Below are 22,283 nucleotides of genomic sequence, written 5' to 3' on the forward strand. Positions count from 1 at the left end.
ATGAGCACCCACTCATGTTTCAACCTGTATGTCAAGCTTCACTTCCTATACAAAGTCTTTCTTGAAATTTGAAAGCAGGTATCACCACCACTTCCTCTGAAGCCTTTGATAAGCCATCCATACTTTCATCACCACACCTATAACACTTGTTTCTACACATTCGACTGTCTCTTTGTATTAAATGTTAAATTCACAGAGGACTAAGACTAAATTTACTCATATTTGTATCTCCAATACAGGGCCAATAGTTATATATTTATTAATTGCTGGTTGTGTTCGTGAATTCCAAAGGTAGGGATCTAGTTTAATTTCGAAATCTACAACTTACTATCTTTTGACCTTGAGCAAATTACTCAAACTCATTATGTCTTAATTTCTTAAGTGCTGTTGACTTAAAATAACATGAACTATTTCTTAGTTCAGATGTGATGACTGAATGGAATAAAGACTAAATTGCTTAAAATATAGTAATAACTTAAGGTTGGCTATTACACCATTATTATTACAATTGTTGTGTGGCTGGACACCTGCTCATAAATTCCATCTATAAATCTTTAAAACAAAAATAGTGTCTTTTTTGCCATTCGATAGATAATTAGAGGAAAGCCAAGATATTAAGCCATTTTCCAATAAATTCATTGTTAATAAGGCACAGAACTGAAACTCAGTTCCAGGCCTATTTGATTATGTAGCTTTGAATAGAGTAAAAAATTAAAGAAATATAAGCAGATACAAATCAAGTACCTTACTGACCAAACTGACAGTAAGCTATCTCTGCTTTATAAATCACTATCTCCTCTTTCGAATCCAAGAAAACTCCCGCTAACTCATTTTTAATCACTTCTTAGAGTTGGAAGGAAAAAAAAAACACAACACGGTTTCCAGGATTTTCTCTCTCTACCCTTAGAAATTCAGAGCAACTCCAATGTCTTGAGCTTTTCATTACTGCTAATATTTCAGAGTTGTGGTATCAACACACCTTCAAAATACTTCCTACTTACTTCTAATTCTTCTTTCGCATTGTGCCTTTTATTCCATTCTTTTTTTTTTTACATGAAAACCTAGGTTACACATGACTTTTCCTTTATTCTCTAGCTACTTATTTTAGTGAGAAAAGGCATGGGCAGAACATGCAGATTCTCCATTATGGTCACTATGCAATGAGAATCATATTTTCATTTCATTTTTTTTTTTTTCTGTTTAATGCACTGGTACTCAAAGCCTGGGTTTATGCAAACATTACATACTCTGCAAACTGAGGTATATGTAAATGGTCATCATCCACACAGGAGCTGCCAAAATCTTCCTGATGGTTTTCTTTTTGTCTTCTTCCAGAAATTTATCAAGGGAGATGCTTTTGTGTTTTGACATTTAAATCAACTCAGATTAATTTATACAAATGTATAATTGATCCTTAAAATCTTAGATTATTTTTCCAAGAATATTTACTCATAGTTATTACTGTTTCTTTTGTTGTGGTCAGTTAACTTTGGGAAATTTTTTTTTAAATTTTATTATGGGTACATAATACTTGTATATATTTATGAATTAGAATAAATAAGATCTAGTATTTTGTAGCACAATAGGATGACTATAGCTAACAATAACATTGTGTATTTTAAAATAACTAACAGTGGAATTGCAATGTTCTTAATGCAACAAAATGATAAATGCAGTTAGTTTTGAAGGAAAGCAGTACCTTAGGCTCCTTTTTCACACAACACTCTTACAATGAGCACTTCGAGCTTCAGGAAAACGTTATTAGCTCTCTCACTCTGGTTTAGCTTTCTTCAGCTAGATCTCTTTTATATTCTAAGAGACGATATATTCACTCCATCTCTTACCATTACACAGACAGCATAGTTTACTCCTTAAGAATGCAAGCTTTGGAGCCATAATGTCTAGCTACAAATCCTTACTCTGTAAACTAGTTTGCTAGAGCTGCTATGGCAAAGTACCACAAACTGGGTGGCATAGAACACAGACTTTTATTGTCTTACAGTTCTAAAGGTGAGAAGTCTGAGGTTGAGGTTTCACAGAGTTGGTTTCTTCTGAAGGCTATGAGGAAGAATCCATTCCATGCCTTTTTCCTAGTTTTTTGGGGCTTTCTGGCAATTTGTGTATTCCTTAGCTTGTAAATGCATAACACCAATACCTGTCTTCATCTTCACAGGTCATTCCACTTGGGTACATGTCTGTGAACAAATTTCCCCCTTTATAAAGACACCAGTCATACTAGCTTAGGGGTCCACCCTAAAACAGTATGACCACATCTTAACCATTTACATCTGCAATAACACTATTTACAAAGAAGGTCACATTCTAAGGTACTAGGAGTTAGGAATTCAACATATGAATTTTGATAGGACATAATTCAACGCAGAAGATATTGTAACTGACAGTCTTTAACACTGGGCCAAGTTACTTATTCTGTGTTCCAATTTTCACACCTATAAAATGAATATAATAATAATATTACTTTAAAGGGTTGTTGTGAGGATTACATAAATATACTAAACTACCTGGTGTAGTATCCAACAAAGAGTAAGCACTCAAAAACTCATAGTTTATACTGTTGCACGCAGGAAGGCAGCCCATGGAAAAGTAATCTTCTCCTCAAATTTTTCTTAGATGAAACATTGGCAGTCTTAAAATCCAAGTTCCTTAAAATGTCAGTTACTGGTTATATAAAAAATACTAGACTTAGAAGTATATTGATTTTGTTGTAAAGTTTAGGAATCAATTTATTTTTAAAAGCATAATAATTGTACATGGAAGCCAAATCAATATTGGGCACAATATTGTGTGGCACAAATTTTCTCATATTAACCAGGCCAACAGCAACAGCCAAAATATTATACAATAATTTGAATGTACTGAAACTGTGGACTTAGCATAAGCCATTTGCTAAAAGTCAAATTTCTTGTAAAAGAAAAGTTAGAAGTTCAGGTCACCTACATATTTCCTTATCGTCTATACTGCAGAGTAAGAGTTTTATTAGGACAGGCCAGGTGCGGTGGCACAGGCCTGTAATCCCAGCACTTTGGGAGGCCGAGGCAGGTGGATCACAAGTTCAGGAGACAGAGACCAACCTGGCTAACATGGTGAAACCCCGTCTCCACTAAAAATACAAAAAATTAGCCGGGTGTGGTGGCAGGTGCCTGTAGTCCCAGCCACTTGGGATGCTGAGGCAGGAGAATGGCGTGAACCCGGGAGGCGAAGCTTGCAGTGAGCCGAGATTGTGCCACTGCACCCCAGCCTGGGCAACAGAGCGAGACTCCGTCTCTTTATCAGGACAAAGAATGTTTCAAATTACACTTGGGGAAAAGAAAATATATGCTAACCTACTGGGACTTTAGCTTTTAGCTTCATGATTCTATCATAATATGCATTCTATATTGTTAATATTCTATCGATGGTAGTAGTAAAATTATACATAGGCATCCTAGGCTGAACTGTTAAACTCTATAGACTCTTAGTTAAAGTCATATTCACTTCCAAATCGAGTTCTTAAAATGAGGGCTAAAATCTGAAAGAAGTTATTTGGATAATTACATGAGCAGTGAAGTGATTAGATATATGGTGAGTTTTGGCCATCCATTACCCATTCCACTTGTTTTAGTGACAGCATTTTTAAGGAATTACTTTTCCCACATAGCATCCAGCCATGGTAAGGTCGTCAATCAAAAGACTCTACTCTTTCTATGATGTAGGGGCTCGACCCAGTCAAGGCCAATCAGATTTCCTCTTGCAGCATTGAGAGTTTTCAGCTGAGTTATGCAAGGAGTGGAAGCAGAGTTGAAATCAATTCAACCCAAGGGGACTGATGAGTAATTCTTGATGCCTACATTTCAGGTGTTGCACTGGTTGACATCATTTGCTAAAGTTGTTTTCTAAGATATTCTTTGATTCTGTGGACTTGTATCTAATATCTTACAAGTAATTTATTTTCTGTTTATGTTAGCTAGCTTCAATTCCTATTGCTTGCAAAGAACTTGAATGATACACATAAGGATGCCCAAGTCAGGGTTTCTCAAACCATCTGCAAATAAATCATACAAGGATGCCTATTAAAAATGAATATACCTATGTAACAAGCCTGCACATTGTGCAGAGGTACCCTAGAGCTTAAAGTATAATAATAATAATAACATACATTACAGGAATGGATGATCTTTATTCTTAATAAAAATGCCAATTGACAAAAAAAAAAAAGAACAATCACAAACACTGTCTCATAGACACTAAATCCAACTCATTGGAGTGGGCTCAGGAGAACAAGTTCTGCAGCAATTCTTACAGACACTAAGACTTGACAGGTGCTGTAATACATCCAAATTGGAAGAAAATCAAAAGTAGCCTACATGGGGGAGGATCAGGGGCTGATGATTCAAACTGTGTGGCTTCTCAGTAGGTACTTAAGTTTTCATTACTGCTCATTAATCAAGACAGCTTATATAGTGTTTAGCATACAGTTTAAACATACAGGACAAATTAATAAGCAGGTGATAAACAAAGAAGCAAAAGCACATAGTAAATGGTCTTATACCCATAAAACTAATATATATAAATAAAATGAGAGTAAAAATAACAATATTACTTAAAATCATAATTATTAGCTTCTGATTTTAAAAATATTCAGGGAATATAAAATACAGGGAAAGCAATTATTTTTCTTAAATCGGCAGATAAAATTGTATTTATCATGTACAACATGATTTTTTGAAGCATATATATGTGTGTGCGTGTGCGTGTACACATATATATATAATGGAATGGTTAAATGTAGCTAATTAACAAATGCATTACCTTCATAGTTATCACTTGTGCAGTGAGAACACGTAACATCTACTTTATCATCATTAACTATGCTCACCATGCTGTACAGCAGATCTCTTGAATTTACTTCACTTTTCTAACTGTAACTACATATCCTGTGATCAATGTCCCCCCATTTCCCCTTGCCCCTAAGAATTGTTCTCCAAATAATCTTTCTATTACTTTTAAAACAGATTATTTACAAAAGATATAGATTCAATGTGTTTAAATATTTTCAAGACTTAAAGATAAATAATATTTACATGTAATATATTTACATTTTAATATTCTAGAAGTTTTCCTGAAATTCTCTTTCCCATTCATTAATAGAAAGTACATGGATCAGACAGGCCTAAAACCTGCTTTATTTTTCCTTTGTGGTTACTAATTTGCCTTATCAGCTTTGCCAAGTAACTTAACGTTCATATAAATTCCATTAGTAAAATAAGTACAGTAATTTATGCTACTTAGTTACCTTAGAGAGGTGGAATAAAAATGAAGAAGTGGTAGAATTAAGTTAATATACACAGTTGAAAAGTATTTGGTATTTTCTTTTTTTTCTGGTATGTCAAATCCTCTATCAAGTGGAGATACAATACATTTTTATATGCGCATTAGTGAGAAAGACTGCTGAATTTAAAATATGTTCAAGTTTTTCAGGGAAACAGCCTCTGTAAGCACAAAGACCTGATGTTATCCATTTGTTTTGAACCTAAATTAGAATTGATATTCCTAATAACTAGTCTCAAGCAAGTTATGTTCAGAATACTTAATGTAATATGACCTGAATTATAGCAGAAAAAATAAAAACGTACACATACTTTAAATTTATAGTTATTTTCATTACAGCACTAAAGTGAGATACTTAGGATTATGTGAACCACTGCACTCTAGTGAAAGAGAACTTGTTTACGGAGCAAACAGCATACCATTTGTGTGTGTGTGCGTGTGTGTGCACGCCCACGCGTGCATCCGCGTGCATGTGTATACGGACAGTATTAGATCAGGGTATAAGTAACTGCCTGAAAGGTTATAAGAACTACAGTAATAGCTAGGTAAGCTATTTTGAAATTTTAAGCAAAATTCAGTAACTCGGACATAACATACAATATTTATTTCAAATATATTTCCATTTCCTATGTATTAATGTGATATTCATCAGCATTTAACACAGAATTTCAATCTTCAAGTCAGAATGTGGAAAGGAACAAGGTGACAGGCAGCAGATACTACATCTAATACTACATCTATTTCCACTTGAGACTGGAAGAGAGCTCCCATACAGCCATAAATTGCTGCATAAATAAAGCACTAATTGTTGAATACCAAAATGTTTTAAAATTATCAGTAATTCCCAAGAAGAGGAGGGCAAGCAAATGACCACACCTCTTTTCCTCTGGGTACTTATGAAGGGCACATATTCCTCCTAATCCAGCTATTTCTAGTATAATCTTACTGGAAAAGGAGCATCCTGCAGTGAGGGAGAGCACATATTTTTTGACAGGAACTAAACTGTCTGGAGTTCAAATTCTGGATCTGCTTCTGGTTATGTGACCCCAGAGTAATTATTCATTCTCCCTAGGCTTCAGTCTCCTCATCTGTAAAATGAGATGATTATATATTTAACTGTACTCCTTACCTTCTGGACTATGTGGGGTAATATTTTCCCTTTTAAGTTTCCAAACATAAAATGAATGATTCTCCTCTACTCCCATGAAATTTCTTCTTAAAAAGGAACTTTCATATATTTTAAGCAAAGTTCTTGATAAACAGATGATCCTTAGTCTAAGATAAAATGTGAGGTGCTTGTTCTTCATACCTCAGTGCACCCTTTCACAACCATTATAAAGTTGGGCTGAGACAGCTTCCAACCTCCAAAACACAGCCAATAAATGTGAGTCTAGAGCTTCGTCTATACGTAGAAATCTATTTCCTGACCCTAGGCACCCCAACTTTGTATAAGTCACTATTTTTTGCATTATTTCTAGATCTGCAAGTGTTGCCATTCAAAAATGGAAACTCATTTGTCAGTAAGAGTATGTGATAAAAATTAACCCTCTGGTTGCCAAAAATCAAGAAGAATGTGTAGTCAGCTCTTGGCTGGATATCAGGCAGCAAGGACAGTCTAGACTGGTGGCTGTGCAAAACCACCAAAACAGATTAGGAAGCTCAGAATGATGGAGCTGTGGAGGTGTTCGGGAATGAAACAGTGTTGATCATCCAGGAAAACACAGATGGAGACAGACACAGCCTATCTCTCTCACTTTTGCTAAAATACTTCACCATTTTAATCTGGCCAGAAACCCTGGTCAAATATCTGATTCCAGGGTTTATTTCCAGGAACCAAGGACAGACGGACAAGCCACTCTTAAGCACTCATAAAAACGAAGGGGAGCTGGGTGTGTCTAAAGCATATGAAAGTGGATTCCATATCCTTAAGGTTACCTTTAAGATTTCTTTTGTATCCCTAAACACCACCTCTCAAACTCTTGACTTGAGTTTCCTGATAAAAGAGCACACATCGTGGACACATAGGTAGCTTTTTTTCGTTTTCTTTCATTCCTTTGCTCTTTGTAAATTCTGTGGGAATGCCGTCATGTTAAATAGGTACATGTTATCTCCTCTGAAGGAATTAGGAACTCATTTTAGTATCAGATGGGAACAAAATTCCTAGCCCAGCTGTTGTTCTGAACAGCCTAAATGGATAGGGCAAAAGTTTAGTAGAACCCCACTTAACTAAACTCTGGTATGTTTAGGAGGGTTTTTTTTGTTCTGTTTTTTGTGTTTTTTTGTTTTTGTTTTTTGTTTGTTTGTTTCTTTTCGCAGGGATGGGGGCAACTGATTTTCTTTTCTCAGAGAACTTTTATTACTCTCTTCTATATTCTTATTTTTCCAGAGTGTAACAGATTGGCAAAATTTTCAAAGTAAAGACGTTGGGGGGAAGACAGAGTAAACATCCTAGCCACAAAGACAACCCAAAATAGAACAATAATCATGAATTTTTAACTGTCTTCTTAGCCACTCTAAAGTAACCCCTGAAACTCCATTAGACTGTTCTTGCAAGCCTTCTTTCCTTATTCTCCTGTCACCTCTCTTATGTTCTCTCTTAGCAGCCCAACAAGTCTACCCATGTAATTCATGCAAAGGAATCTGGGACTCCTGTTGATGCACATGCCCTTGTTGAAGAGTCTTTTTTCAAATAAATAAAGTTATCTCTGTGAAAATATTTTCCTATTTTGGGACCTTTATTTTGATTCCAATTCTCCCATTTCATAAATAAGGCTGAGATGAAAAATCCTTGTATAGAATTCTTGGCCTGCCTTTTCCTTGTCATTTCCCTTGAATTTAAATTCATAAAAGTGGAATTAATTGATCCAAGTATATGAACAGTTTTCACTATTCTGTATAATTGCTTTCCGGCACACTTTATATCTTCAAAAGAAATACTTGCCATCATAACATCCTCTGAGGCATGATATATTAACCTGAAGCCATAACATATCTAGAAAATGAAGTCAAATAGGATAGGCAAGTGTTCTCTACACATCTTTTAACTCAAAAAATTAACAAAAAAGACTAATACATATTGTTCCATAAAAATCATAAACTCCAAAACTATTCAATGTTAAGGAATGAGGACTGGAAAAGAAAACTTCTTTGCTTTCACATGGAGAGTCATCCTAGTTCTTACTCAAATTCTCAACTTTCTTTCAACTGCTTTCCAGCTTTTCCCACTCAAGAAAAACTTTCTCAGAGCTGGACAAATGAGAAGACTACATATGTGTGTGAGGCTTTAAGATCAGTGCACACATGCAGTAAAGCCAGATGCCCATGCTTTTGTGTCAGCTTCCATTCATGTAAATGCTCCTCCTAAGCCTGAGTTTACCTTCCCCACCCTCTGGCATCCACCTACACCCAGGCAGGTGTCAAACACTGTTCTTCATATGTATATTAGGTGACTGGATTTAGGCTGATTAAAATTGGAAGATAAGGAACCCCATTTAGGAATAAGTTACATTAGTTGTAATTGTACAACTAACCTCTTGTCAGGGAGCTTATCACTAGTATATGAAGTACTTATTCAGTGATTGGTAAATGGATATTTTATTTCACAATCGCCTACTGACCAATGTGTGCATGAGTCTTCAGAAGCAAATCTCAGAAGGAAAAGTGAAAAAACTTGAGGGCTGAAGCCCATTTTGTTTTTGAAACTGTAATAAACATAATTAAAAGACAGCTTGGGAAAAATATTTGGAAATAACATGAGATATATAAGGACTATATAAAGAACTTAAGACATAAAAGCATAAACTATAATCATTCCAATTTAAGAACAGCTAATGGAAAGACACGGAAAATAGCCAATGCACATAAAATATTCTCTATCTTTGCATTGGAATAGAGCAAGTTCATATTTTAAACCAGAAGTTGAAAGCAACTGCACTGAACAGGATAATCTTGGACTTGGAGAGTAAATGGATCATTGACTAAAATACCAAAAATGAAACTGGTGGTTTTTTTTTTTACAGGTACCATTTAAGTCTCTTATATTCCAGTGCCACATCTAGAGTGGAATTTCCAACCCAACTAGAGATGCATTTGAAAAAATGGGATCTATATCACAAGTGTCTTATGTGTGTATTACGGTCTATCTAAAATATTTTAGAATTAAGGTAAGAAGACTTTGGAAATACGTTCGATTCAGTAAAGTCTGGTTATAAGTCGGATTCTGACAGCCTAAGTAAATAATCTACTATAAGAGAAAACACATCAAAGACTTATGATATATAATCTGGCACAGAATTAAAATAACTTTTATGACAGCAATAAATAACCACATGCTAGATACTGTATAAAGATTATAGGAGAAATATGTTACTCTAACCTTATAAAAATACTTATTTTCATAATTTAAAAATGATGCCTGCACTAGAGTGCTGTAATTATAACCAAAAAACCTAGATGTATTCAAAATGAGGAATAATCTACTAGCATTATCAGTAGACCTCTAATTTTTTAAATAATTATTAAAGGTCATCATTTTTATCAACATATTTAATTATTATAATTATTTCCAAAAGGCTATATCACATATATGGGAAGAAGGGTCATAAAATGTTTAATTTAAAAATAGGAGTATAATTATAATACAGAAACTAGATTGATAGTTTTCACTGCTTTTTGACATTCTAAAAGTACAAATCTAAATGTCAACAGCTAATCATGGGTAATCTGCTATTGATTTTTCTCTGTTTAGAAACACCAAGTTCTGGCAGCAATTTCTAATTCTATGTGCTTCTCAAATATAAAAATACAGGCTCTACCAAACAGCAATTTACCTAATTTCTAAAGATAAATATTAAAGAATACAAGCAATTCCAAAGTTCTGCAATACTGCTAAAAACAAATATTTAATACAGTTAGGAAAGAGAGAATTACAATAAAAACATTTAACATGATAGGGGATGACAAGTAACTACAGGTATTTGAAGAAATATTCTAAATTGGATATATCATAACCATACATGTATTGTCAATTTTATGTTCATCTAAAGGTAAAATAATCAATAAACAAAGGCATACAGAATCTAGTAAAATTTAGATTTTGTGTTATATTTTAAAGAAAGCTCTCATCACTAAATAAAACATTTTTAAAGAGTAAGATAAAGCTTTTATTAAAAAAAGCCAAGTCACATCACTTACTTAAAAGTTCTATGCTCAATCTAAAACATTCACTTGGATATTAATATTTTATCCTTAAATGCAGAAGTTTTAATCTTTAAACGCATAAAAACTAATTCAGTTACTTAAAAATGGAGGTCTCTGGAGGAGTCATTCATCTTAATTCTCTAATTATTTTCATATATTCATGATGATAAATCCTGATAAATGTGAGATTCATTTTCATTTCCCATGTGTAACTCAAGCTTCTCAAGTTCTCAAGCTTATTTGTATGTAAAGTTTATATCATTTCTCTTCATTTTATCCATCTTATATTGTATTTTAATTTCGGCTATACCTCTTCAATTTTATCACACTGTCCTCTGTGGGAGGGCAGGGGCGAGGGAGCTGGCAGATCTTATTTCATTTTAAGGAGTCACACAAATCATGGCTAACATATGGTCATGACCAATATACTGAATGAATATTTACTCTCAACGTCTCTGTATATTAGTTCCTAGATCCTTGAGAACAGTACTTTTCACTTCTCTAAACAATAGTTTGTAGATGGTAATTCACCAACTGTACAGCTGAATACATGTTAACTTTGATATTTAAAAATTGTTTAAATATTTACTGACCTCATTAGCTAAACTGTAAGCTCTCACAAGTTGGGGCAGTGGTCCGCCTTTGTGTCTCCTGTTTCTCAACACATCAAACATAACAGGTGTCAAAATATTTCATTTAAAAATTGAATGAATATTTGCTTATTGTCGAACTAGTTTGAGAATTCTAAAAAAAGTATATTATATATAAAACCTATGAGATTAAGAACCTAAATATTTATATAAAAGGAAAAAAAAACTAAAATAAATAAATTTTAAAAACCCAAAGATAACTACTGATATATTGCAATGAAAAAGTATTTGAGAAATTTAAAACAGAAATATGTTTAAAATTTTATCTGATTTTAAGGCTTGGTAGCATTTAAAATATATATATACCATTTAGCTTTAATAAACCTATTAAAACTTTAGATTACTAACATTAAAATAAATTACTACATTTAATTCCACATTTCTGGTTAATAGGGTTCTTGAAAAATCTAAGAAAATAAACAAAGTAAATAGATTGCTGGTCGTAAAGTAGTGAATATTATAAAGGTTCTTACATGTGTAATTTTTATTAAACAAACTAGCAAGCTGTTATTTTAATAACCTAGGTGAACTACATTTTTTTCTAACCTATAAAATGAAGTTATTATACCATAGCACAATAAGACAATAAGTTATCATACTATAAGTACCTTTTTGCTCTACTATGGCATCGTAAAAATAACAATAAAATTGGAGCATGCTAATTTCTACTTCTTTTCTAACCATGTAAAGAAATGTGCTACACCAACAGTATATACTTCCAAAGTTGTTCTGTTTCTTTTTCAGATAAAAATGAAGATGTCTGATTGTTCCGTCATTAAATTTAACATATAAAATAGCCTAGGTGACAATGAACTTCTCTCATTAAATGTTCTAGTATTCTACAATTTTTCAAGATATTCCAGACTTTATTTTTTGATGAGGCATTATGCTGATTGCTAACAAGTGGACCAATACATAGATTTCATTTTATTTTAAAAGTTGATAAAATTCTTTTACGACTTTGTACAATGGAATCTGATGCTCGACTATTTCTTATCACACTTCATGGCAACTACTAATTATTTTCACTTGCCTTCACGAGATAAATATTATTTAAGTACATTTTAACTCAAGAGAAAGAAGAGATTTTTAATATTAAAAAAAAGTTTTGGCTAAAATTGTTTGTCATCAATGAATTGATATTAGAATAATATCAAGGGACCTAGGCCAGAGTATGGTTCAATATATACAGCCAGAGAGAATCCTTAATGAATAGTATCATTAAACAACAGAGCCACGAATCAGCTTTTCTCCTCACTCTCTTTTTCTTTAATCGTTGGTATGTTTATAGCCACTTACCTTATGCATTGTATTTAAAAATCAATTTTAGTTGTATGAGATATCAGTTCTCAGAATAACTGATTTATTGGCCTCTACATACTTAAATTCTCTATTTACTCATTTAATTTCAATTATGTTTTGCAATATTAGTGTCATTTTATAGAAACATATGGAACAATATGTCTCTCTTTAACAATAAAAATTAGGGTGCTACCAAGACTAATTCCACTTAAATTCGGGGTCAATCACATCAATTATTCTTAGATAATTTTTACTTAGAATATATATTAATGCAATTTTTTTATTTCCTAGTACACAACATTTATCTTTATTAACTTGCTTTAATGTATCTAAATATAATTACCACAAGTAGGCAAGTTTCTATACTTTTAAAAAGTTATGGATCTTTGTAAATATTAAAAGTAAGTGCTTTTACTATTTCTAGATGTTATACTCTACGTACGAAGAATGTGCTTCTCTTTGCAACACTCGTGTAGCTCAAAATACAAGTATCATATGATAGTACAGTCACCTGAGAGAACATATAATTTACTGTGATTAATGAATTAACATAATAAATTACATAAAAATTATTTAAAATATACTTTTAAATTATATATAAAAGTATCTTACTTTTTACCCAGATATCTAAAAGATATCTAACATCACAAGAGTAAAATAATAGACTAAATACTTCTATCTCCTTAATATCCATTTTCTAAGGCAATGTTGTTTCATATTTCCTCTGATCAAAAAGTATGCCTTTTACACTTGAAGTTACAAAGTGAAATAGTAGGAAGCACAATGAGTTGTCCATTACACCTATCAAGCACAGGTCACCAAATAGGCCAAAAGCTGGAGGACTCAGAATCCTGGGAAACTAGCTCAATATATTTTTCAGGACCTGGAGTGAAAATACACACTTTCATCCCAATTCTCACAAAGCTCAGTTAAAACATACAATTGCTACTATTTGAAATAGGAAACTTAGCATCTTCAACATGAATTACACTTTTTAGTAACTAACCCACGAAAAACAAGCACACCAAAATATATAAAAAATGCCAGTCTAACATATTTTGAACAAAAGCTCAACTCACACATCAGTCCATGGTAAGTCATTAAATGTGTGAAATATTTATCTTTTGTACATATGAACATGTTTGTAAAAATGCATATTTATACATTTTTATGTAATTAAGTAGAGTATCTGTCAAATCATACAACTAACATCAGAAGAGTCTTGTGAAGCAATTTACAAATAAAACACAAACGGTACACAGTAATTCTTTACTCTCTTCCCTTTCTCCCATGCGACATCATTTACTACAAAATTCTTCATCTTATAGAAACCATCAAGTAATTGAAAAATAAATATCGATCACTCAAAATATAAAATGCCAGTATGCTAACTGAGATTCAAGACCACAGAATGTGAGGATAATCTTTGTGTAACCTCAATACTTAGCATAACGCCTGGTATTAAATCCATGGTTGCTGAGTGACTTATTATCTTAACTTTAAAATAAAATGTAATAAAATAATAGATATTTTTAAATAAACGGTATATAAATCTTTATTATTTGGGCTAATTGGTAAATACTGTCATATAACAAATATGTTTTTAAAACTTTTATACTTCATTGAATTTGATTTTGAGGAAACAGAAATTCTTCCTATCAGATCTGGAAACAGACTGTAAACTCTTTACTGGATCATATATTCTGCGAAAAAAAGTTCTCTTTTGAACCTTTATGTATGGCAAATACACTGCCTAGCCATATAGCAGGCAATAAATATCTGCTTAAATAATTAATCATTTTGTTTTAGAGAATTTATAGTTGAAAACTGAAACTGTATAGCCTATAAGAAGTTATACAGTTTATTTAAAGGAAATAACTATAAGAATAGTATTTTCTAGAACATTTTAAAGCACTAAAGTAAAATGTAAGATTTATTGCATTTGGATATATATTTAAATACATTCAGAAACATTTAAATGAAGTATCTCCAGAATATGAATTTTCTAAAAAATAGTGTATAACAGTGTTAAGAATTTTTATGTTCTCTATATTTAATAATTATTTTCATGTAGTTGTATTAAAAGGTAACTCAAAATAATAATTAATTGCTCAGATAAAATTTTTAATTGCATAAAATTTACTACTGTTTACTTAAAAGTATAACAGTTTCTTCCCTCACTCCATCCCCAAAAATATCACATACCCTGAAATCTCATTTCCTAGGTCTTGCTGAACACTCCTTCATTTAAACAAAATAGAGAGATAAGTATAATTGAAAGGATCTGAAAACACATCATTCTATATCCAGGATCACTTAGAATTTGTGTTTTCAATAACAGTAATTTGATCATGACAGAGATGAATAAAACTGGTACATATGTCAAATCCTCAAATATTGCTCTTTATTAGCCAAAACCTAGACTCTGTTGGCTTACTATATTGCCTAATGAAGATGTGCCTACATACTTATGCAGTCATCCACTGACAAAAAATAACTACATATAAAAAGTTACCATGTCAGAAATGAATCAAATTGCATTTGTTGATCCAAATGAGTTTACCTTATGTACAATGGTTTGAAATAACAAAACTGCCCTATTAAAATTACGTTTTAAATTATTGTTTGAACTGAATAAAGTGGAAAATACACATCTCAGCCTTGCTACATGGTTTTGTTCTACTTCATCCTCCCTATCCCTTGACAATTATCAATGTTTAGTAAGGTAATTTTAATGGGGAACAATGAAAAATTTATCTGGGCTTCTTGCGTGTATTTCTCTATAAAGACAAGATGTTCTCATGAATTCTATTTACAAAACATATTTCAAACCCATCTTCTTCTCTCCGTCTCCACTGCCACCACTCTAGGCCAGGCCACCATACACCTCGTCCGGAAAACTGCAACTGACTCCCAATTCTACTCTTGTCATCTCCCAATTAAGCTTTCGTTCACTAGTCATGGTGCTATTAAAAGGTAAATTGGTTCATTTTACTCAGTTGGTCAAAACCTCCCTATAGATTCATGTTTTACCTGGGATAATATAAAAACTCAGCTTCTTAACATGGATCTTATTCTACTCTGAGGACTCTGGTTCCTGACTATCTTTCAGACCTCACTTGCTGCAACTCTCTTCCTTGCAAAGTAAGTTTCAGTCACCCCGGACTCAGTTTTTCAAGTGTGTCAAGCTCATTTCTCTTCAAGACCCTTGCTCAGGCAGTTTCCACTACGTGTTATGCACTTCTTCCCACTCTGCAGAATGACTTCTCTTTCCTGAGAATGAGGTTTCAATGTCACCTTCAAAGTCTTTCCAGCTGTCCCATTTCAAATAGCACATCTCCCTTGTTATTTCTTAATGCCTTTGTTGCTTCATCCATACATAATTCTTACAACCTTTACTGTTTTATTTACCCAAATTCCATGAGAGCACGTGCCTTATTTTTCTTTTCTTTTAAATCCATAATCTAAATTTTAGATTGCAGAAAACAATACTCAATAAAATAATGCAAGAACAGAATATATCTTCAGTTTGTTTAAATGTCAGTCTGATTAAATTACAAGTTGAATAGAACTCTGTAGAGGTATGCAATTTGATCCTGTATTAATTTAGTTTGGTTACATGATTGACAATGTATGTTAGACAAAGTCAACCTATTTTGATCACTTAACTACATATATTGATTTCCAGCATGTTTGTAATCCCAAGATGGTGAGTCAAGGGTACAATGAAAAAATTTCTATTCCTGTTGGGCCCTGGTTGATGAACAGCGTGAAGTGGGATCTATTCTTTCACCATTTAGAACAAATGAAGCATGTAGTCAGAAGCAGTTGTGTGTGAGAGGTAGGAGAGGAAAAGAGAGAGAGAGAGTTACTGAAATGGTGATAGGGAAAGAGGGTTGGTAGAGGGAAATTTGTATCTTTTGTACTTAAGTCACTTATACTAGTCGTTTATAGTAGCAATGATTAGTGAAGAAACAAACATAAGGCTTTCTACTCTAATATTTTTTAACACTTATTTTGTGATGTAAAAGTAACAAAGAAGTAAAAGGATGTAATTTAATCATTAATTTACCCTGTACCAAAAGATATAGACATTTCCCTTAGGAAATTCATATAGAAGTGCTATACTCAAGAATATTATATTAACTTTAACTATATTCATCTATGTCATTTTTTGTTTGAAGAAGAGTTCCTTAAGGATTATGTATAATTTCTGTGCAAGAAAATTTTTTCTAGATATAGTATTATCCCAGGACCAGAACAAACAACACTTAGATGATCACTGCTGGAGCTGCATGAAAACATTTTATCTCTGTACTGTGGATGCTAATCAATAATGATTAATTATACAATTACTTATTTTATATTGTAAATGTATAGTAAAATTATATTCTAAGTTGTATTTATACTTATGACTAACAAAAAGTGATCTGATAACAATTTCTGGAACCCCTACATCTATACATAGTTTATCCTCAAAAACTAATTTCTTCTAAATGGTCTTTCAGAAACATTCTTTCTTTCTAAGTAATCCAGTGTTCCTAATTTAACAAAATTGTTAATATTTTCAGTATTTTAATGTTCACTTTTGAACATTCTTTAAAAACTTCCTCAATGTCTCCATTTCTATAAATATAAGAACAATATTCAGAGTTTGTGAATAAAACTTATGGATAAAACTAATTTTAGGCCATGAATTTTGTTAAACAGATGTTTTTCTGCTTATATTTACTTGTATTTATATACAACTCAGTGGATTATGCAGTTGATTCACTCAAATTAATAAATTTAATGAAATCAACCACACTATTGTTTTGCTTGTTTATTTTGTTTGTCATTGAATTGCCTGGGGGGAAAATCGACTCACAAAGTATTGGTAATAAAATAAGTTCACTAGACTCATTTACCCAAACCATATTTTGACTTAATTGAATTATTTGAGTATGCAATTGATTATTTTTTAAAAGCATGGGCCACACCCTTAGATATGCATCAACTCATTTAGGCTATAAAGTTGTATTTGCTGCAGAATAATCTTGGAAAAAATGGATCCCTGGTGTCTACTGGCCACTGTGATATACGATAAATGGTGAGCTTATACACGAAGCAAGACTGTGTTTTATATTCATGTAAGTGTCTAGTACAGAAATGAGAGGCTATATTCCTTGAAAAGATAAAATCTTTTTAAAATAAAAATTACCAACACTTAATTAATACTGTGGTTTTAAATACAGGGAAAATTAATGGACTATGAGAGAGATTTAAACACAATTTATGTTTCCACTTATTCAATCAGATGAAGTGATCTAGGAAGCACCTGGACTTTCTGATCGATTCAAGGAGGTTTGGTTAATAGGAAGAGAGAGTCAAATTGATTTATTTCATCTTTACAGTCAGCTTCACACAGTTAAAAGACAAGAGAAGAGATCCTTTCTACAGTCAAGTTACTGTCAGCACCATGTTAAAAGAATGAGATAGTTTACTTTTTTGTCATTATCATCATCATTTTACCTTGCTTATAACGGAAAAATGGGGATGGGGTGGGGGTTGTGGGAAAGGTGAATCCATTCTTTTCAGCCATGAAAGATGTCATATAATTTGGTAAAACAGATATATAACATTAAAATTTTACTTTGTGAATATCTTTAATCAGGAAGAAGTTACAAATAAATGTAACTTTATCCTCTATAAAATAACAAATTTCAAAATTAAAACATTCCATTAGCCTTTAAAGTGAAAATTATTGGACAATTAAAACTATCTTCTCAAAACTAAATATGAATTATATTACTGTTTATTTTTATGTGTATAATAAATCAAATTTATATTTAACATTAATCTTTCCAAGTTGAGTACATATAATTCTATAATGTCTCATGTTTTCCAGGTTTAAAAACATGCTTTGATTTATTGTACCTATTATGAAACTATAAATAAGGAAAATATCCCTAAAACGCTTTTAAGAATAACATTTAGAAACATAGCATTTTATTAACCATTAGTGTGATGATTTCAATATTTGAAAGTTATCTCATCAGGAAAAATTTCTATTCACTATGACTTTAGACTGTAAAAGCATCACTTTATAAATAATCATTTTTGTCTGATAAAAATTCTGACTATACTTTATAATGTTCTTTTGAAGAAGTCACCTAAATTTTATCCAATTTAACCTTCAGGTACTATTTTGCCCACTGTACTCTTATGCACAACCTGTGCTATCAGTGTATCAACACAAATTCAAATTAAGAGTTTAAGTAGACAATCTTTAATGCTTCTATTTAACTGATGGGAAAATTGGATAATACTCATTCACTAAGTTTAGCTAATTAATAAAAATAAATAAATTACATATGTTTGGCATATATTCTAGGTCAAACTTCTGTAAATATTATGAGAAAGTCATTAAAATGGATATGCAAATACAAATTACTAGAAGAGGTTAATAAATAACACCTCAATGCTTTTAAATTTACTATGAATGTCTGAAAGTTCATGCTTTAACAGGACACATTTTAGCAGAATGGCACTTTAGGGTCATTTGTAGATGCAGATACCTGTTTTATTTATGTTAGTATCCCCGGGGCCTACGGTAGTTACTGATGTATCACAGGTATTTAAATAAATAAACGTTGTTTGGGGAAATTATTGCATGTGAACAACTGTTATAAACTTCTAGTACACTCGACTCTCAAAGTATTCATCTCTAGTATCCCTATTTACTATTATAAAGTACAATATCAATGTCTGACTTCCCAATTATTAAAAATTGTTTTCTCTCCTTATAACAAAAAAGGGTAATCGTTACACTTTTTTTTTTTAACAATCTTCTATCTTCACAGAAATGAAGTAACTATCTATTCAATATTTTATACCAATAGTCTTCGAAAACAAATGAGGATGTAGTGTGATGGTATATACCACCACAGCAAAACACGACACTGCAACTGGTATCTATTATATGATCTATCTTCAAAGTCATGAGGGTTATGTATGGTTTCCAAATTCACTTACACATTTGTGATTGCATTCTGTCAGTTTAAAATAACTGTAATAATTAGGAAAATATGCCAAAGTATCACTGTATAAATGAGAACTTAATAATTATATTTTATTCTGATTCTGAATAATAAATGGCCATATATGTTGATGACAAAAAAGAATGCTGTGTTGTTTGTTTTCTCCCTTAACCTTTTCCTTGTCACACAAAAAGTGAACACTTTCAAGCCATCTGACCTCCATTTTCATACCTGCAAATTACTTCGAGACTCTGAAACATATGCCTTATACGTTAAATGATAACTGTAACTGACCACCACACACAATACTTGAAGGGACACATCGGTTGGTCATTAGAGCACGAATGAGAGAACATCTAGCCAGGTACACGCTGGAAAACTTTTATGGTTGTTTCATGCTTAGTCTGAAAGGACTTAGAATATGCAGGTGGTAATTCTTATAGATCTTTATTCACAGCAAAAATACAATGAGATATATTTCATGAAGGCTGTATGAATAGAAAAACGGAAAATGCTCAAATATTCTAAGGGTTTTCCATCACTTTTTACACATTGTTCACCTCCACTTTACCACTTTACCCACCGAAACAAAGTCCTCCAAGAAATCTGTCAGTGACTTGACTTCATGAATAGGATATTCACAACTTGGAAATTCACCCTAAATGCTTTTCTACTCCCCGCCTGCAAGAATATGAAACCCCAACACAGATCTGGGGCATCTGGTCTAGGAAGAATTTCGAATAAGTCTACTTCGGTGGCCCGGATGGTAGATGAAGCCTGGGGACTGAGGCTGGGCGAGGGCGGCAGACTCACCGGAGGGGAGGGGAAGGGCTGATAACTGGTCACGGGGCACAGCGGGAGCACCCTGCCTTTCAAGAAGGCATGTGGGAGAACCACACGTTCCCCTGAGATGAGCGACCACCAAGAGCCAGAAGTCTCTATTAAGTCTGTGCCACAGAGCCTGACCTCCGGTGGAGACAGAGCAGCGGGGAGCGGTCCCACGGGCGACAGCGGTGGGACGCAAATGCAGCTGATATGCTCACGCTACCATTTAAAGACATTTAGAAGCACAAGGTATCCTGGCCCGTGGGGTCACCGTCCCGGGCGGTGTAGACAGGGCGCTATGGTAAGGGGACATCCTCAGCCCCCTCGTGTGGCGAGCCAGGAGACGCTGACCCCTGGACAAAGTTACCTGCCGGAGGCAACCAGTGCCCTGGTTCTTCAAACATCCTCCTCCTCCCACCCACTCCCGCTCCTCCGCCCCGTCCCTTACCTTGGTTGTTGGAGACGTGACTGCAGTCGCCTGGCCATGCTGTCAGCAGAGGCAAGAAGAAACCAAATTGCAAAAGAAATTCCCGGACTTCGCAGCCCCCCATGGTTCTCCTCGGCTCTCTTCTCCTCTCCCTTAAAGAGAAGTGGCGGCAGCGCAGGCAGGTGTTCTGGGTAGGATGGGGGTCCTTGTCCACGTCTTCTTCCTCCTCCTCCTCCTCTTCCTCCTCCACCCGGCCCGCAGGGGGTGTCCCGGGGCGCCCCCCGCGCGAGGTCCCGGGGACAAGGCACGAGGGTCCAGGCTGCCCAGGTGCAGGTGCAGCTGCTTCGGAGGAAGACGCTGCCTGAGGCGCCGGGGAGCTCCTCGCGGCTGGAGGCGAGGGGAATTGCATCCACCACAGTGTCCCGCTCGCGCGAGGACTATTCACTTGGGCCCGAGAGAGCGCGCGCGCAGGAGCGAGCTCGGGCTGTGGTTTGGGGGAGGGGAGTGAGGGGGCGGGGAGCGCCTCACCGCGAGGACGGGGGCGGGGAGGGACTGCCAGGTGGGGCGGGCAGTTGGGGCGGCCCGAGGACCTCTCCCGACTCAAGTGAGCACTTGCGGAGCCAAAAGCAGGGGAGGCGCAGCAGCTGTGAAGAGGCGTGGGGGTCGCGGGAACTTTCCTCTGGCCAGTGTGAGGAGAGCCAGGCGGACGAGGCGGCTCAACGGAGCTGCGAGTGGTTGGAGCAAGGTGCGGACTGAGCCCTCAGCCCCTGGCCTGAGCGGCGTGGGCAGCGGCTCGTGCCGCGCACACCTCCGACTCGGCCGCGTCTGCGCCGCGCTCTGGCCGTGGCAGCCGCTTGCCGGGCATCTCCGAGGCCGCCCTTAGTCCCACAAGCACTTAGCCGCCCATTTCATAGCAGCGGCGCCGACCGTTTTAAGAGGAGTCAGCTCCAGACACCGCCTCCCACTTACTTCTCCCCATTTCCACCGCTGGAGGGGATGAGTGCCGCGGACAGGCGCTCCCGTCCGGGGAGAGCTCGCCGGCGGCGGTCAGCCCGACCCTCCTCCGCGCGGGTCGCCCAAACTTGACCACCAGAGCGAGCGCCTCAGGGCAGTAGCCGCATCCGAGGCTTCCAGTTCTAGAAAAGCAAAACGCGGGGAGGAAGCAGCAAAAGGGGGTCACATCAGTCTGGAAAGTGGCGGGTGCACGGCGCCCGGGCTCGCCGAGGTCTTTGCGTCGCCTTGCGGAGGTGACTTCGCGGTGGAGGTCACGAGCATCGTCGCAGCCTTGACGCTGGGATTCAGGGGTCCCCAAGCGTCCACGGCGTGGTGGCGTCGGGCCGCGCTTTCCTAGCAGTCCAAGGGCCGAGTGGCGCGTAGCCACATCCACAGCAGCGCAGGGGCGCCGTGGGCGGACGGCTCTCCCTGCACGAGCCGCCCCCTCGCGGCACCCACTCCCTCCCCGCGCTCGGGTCGCCCGGAAGCTGCGGTGCGGGCCACTTGGTAGGACTCCGCGGCCCCAGCCCCAGGGCCGGG

General features: G+C 35.5%; 1 protein-coding gene across 1 annotated transcript in view; it reads right to left on the reverse strand.

Moving 5' to 3' along the window:
• EPHA6 (EPH receptor A6) overlaps positions 1 to 21,189 on the reverse strand; it is a 927,196-nt gene extending 906,007 nt beyond the window's left edge. Inside the window, exon 1 of the mRNA XM_015129296.3 lies at positions 20,772 to 21,189. Coding sequence (XP_014984782.2) covers positions 20,772 to 21,159 — 388 coding nt within the window. The 5' untranslated portion in view covers positions 21,160 to 21,189. The remainder of the gene's footprint in view (positions 1 to 20,771) is intronic.
• Positions 21,190 to 22,283: the final 1,094 nt, after the last annotated feature.

This window comes from Macaca mulatta, chromosome 2 (genome assembly GCF_049350105.2).
Source record: "Macaca mulatta isolate MMU2019108-1 chromosome 2, T2T-MMU8v2.0, whole genome shotgun sequence".
Lineage (NCBI taxonomy): Eukaryota > Metazoa > Chordata > Mammalia > Primates > Cercopithecidae > Macaca > Macaca mulatta.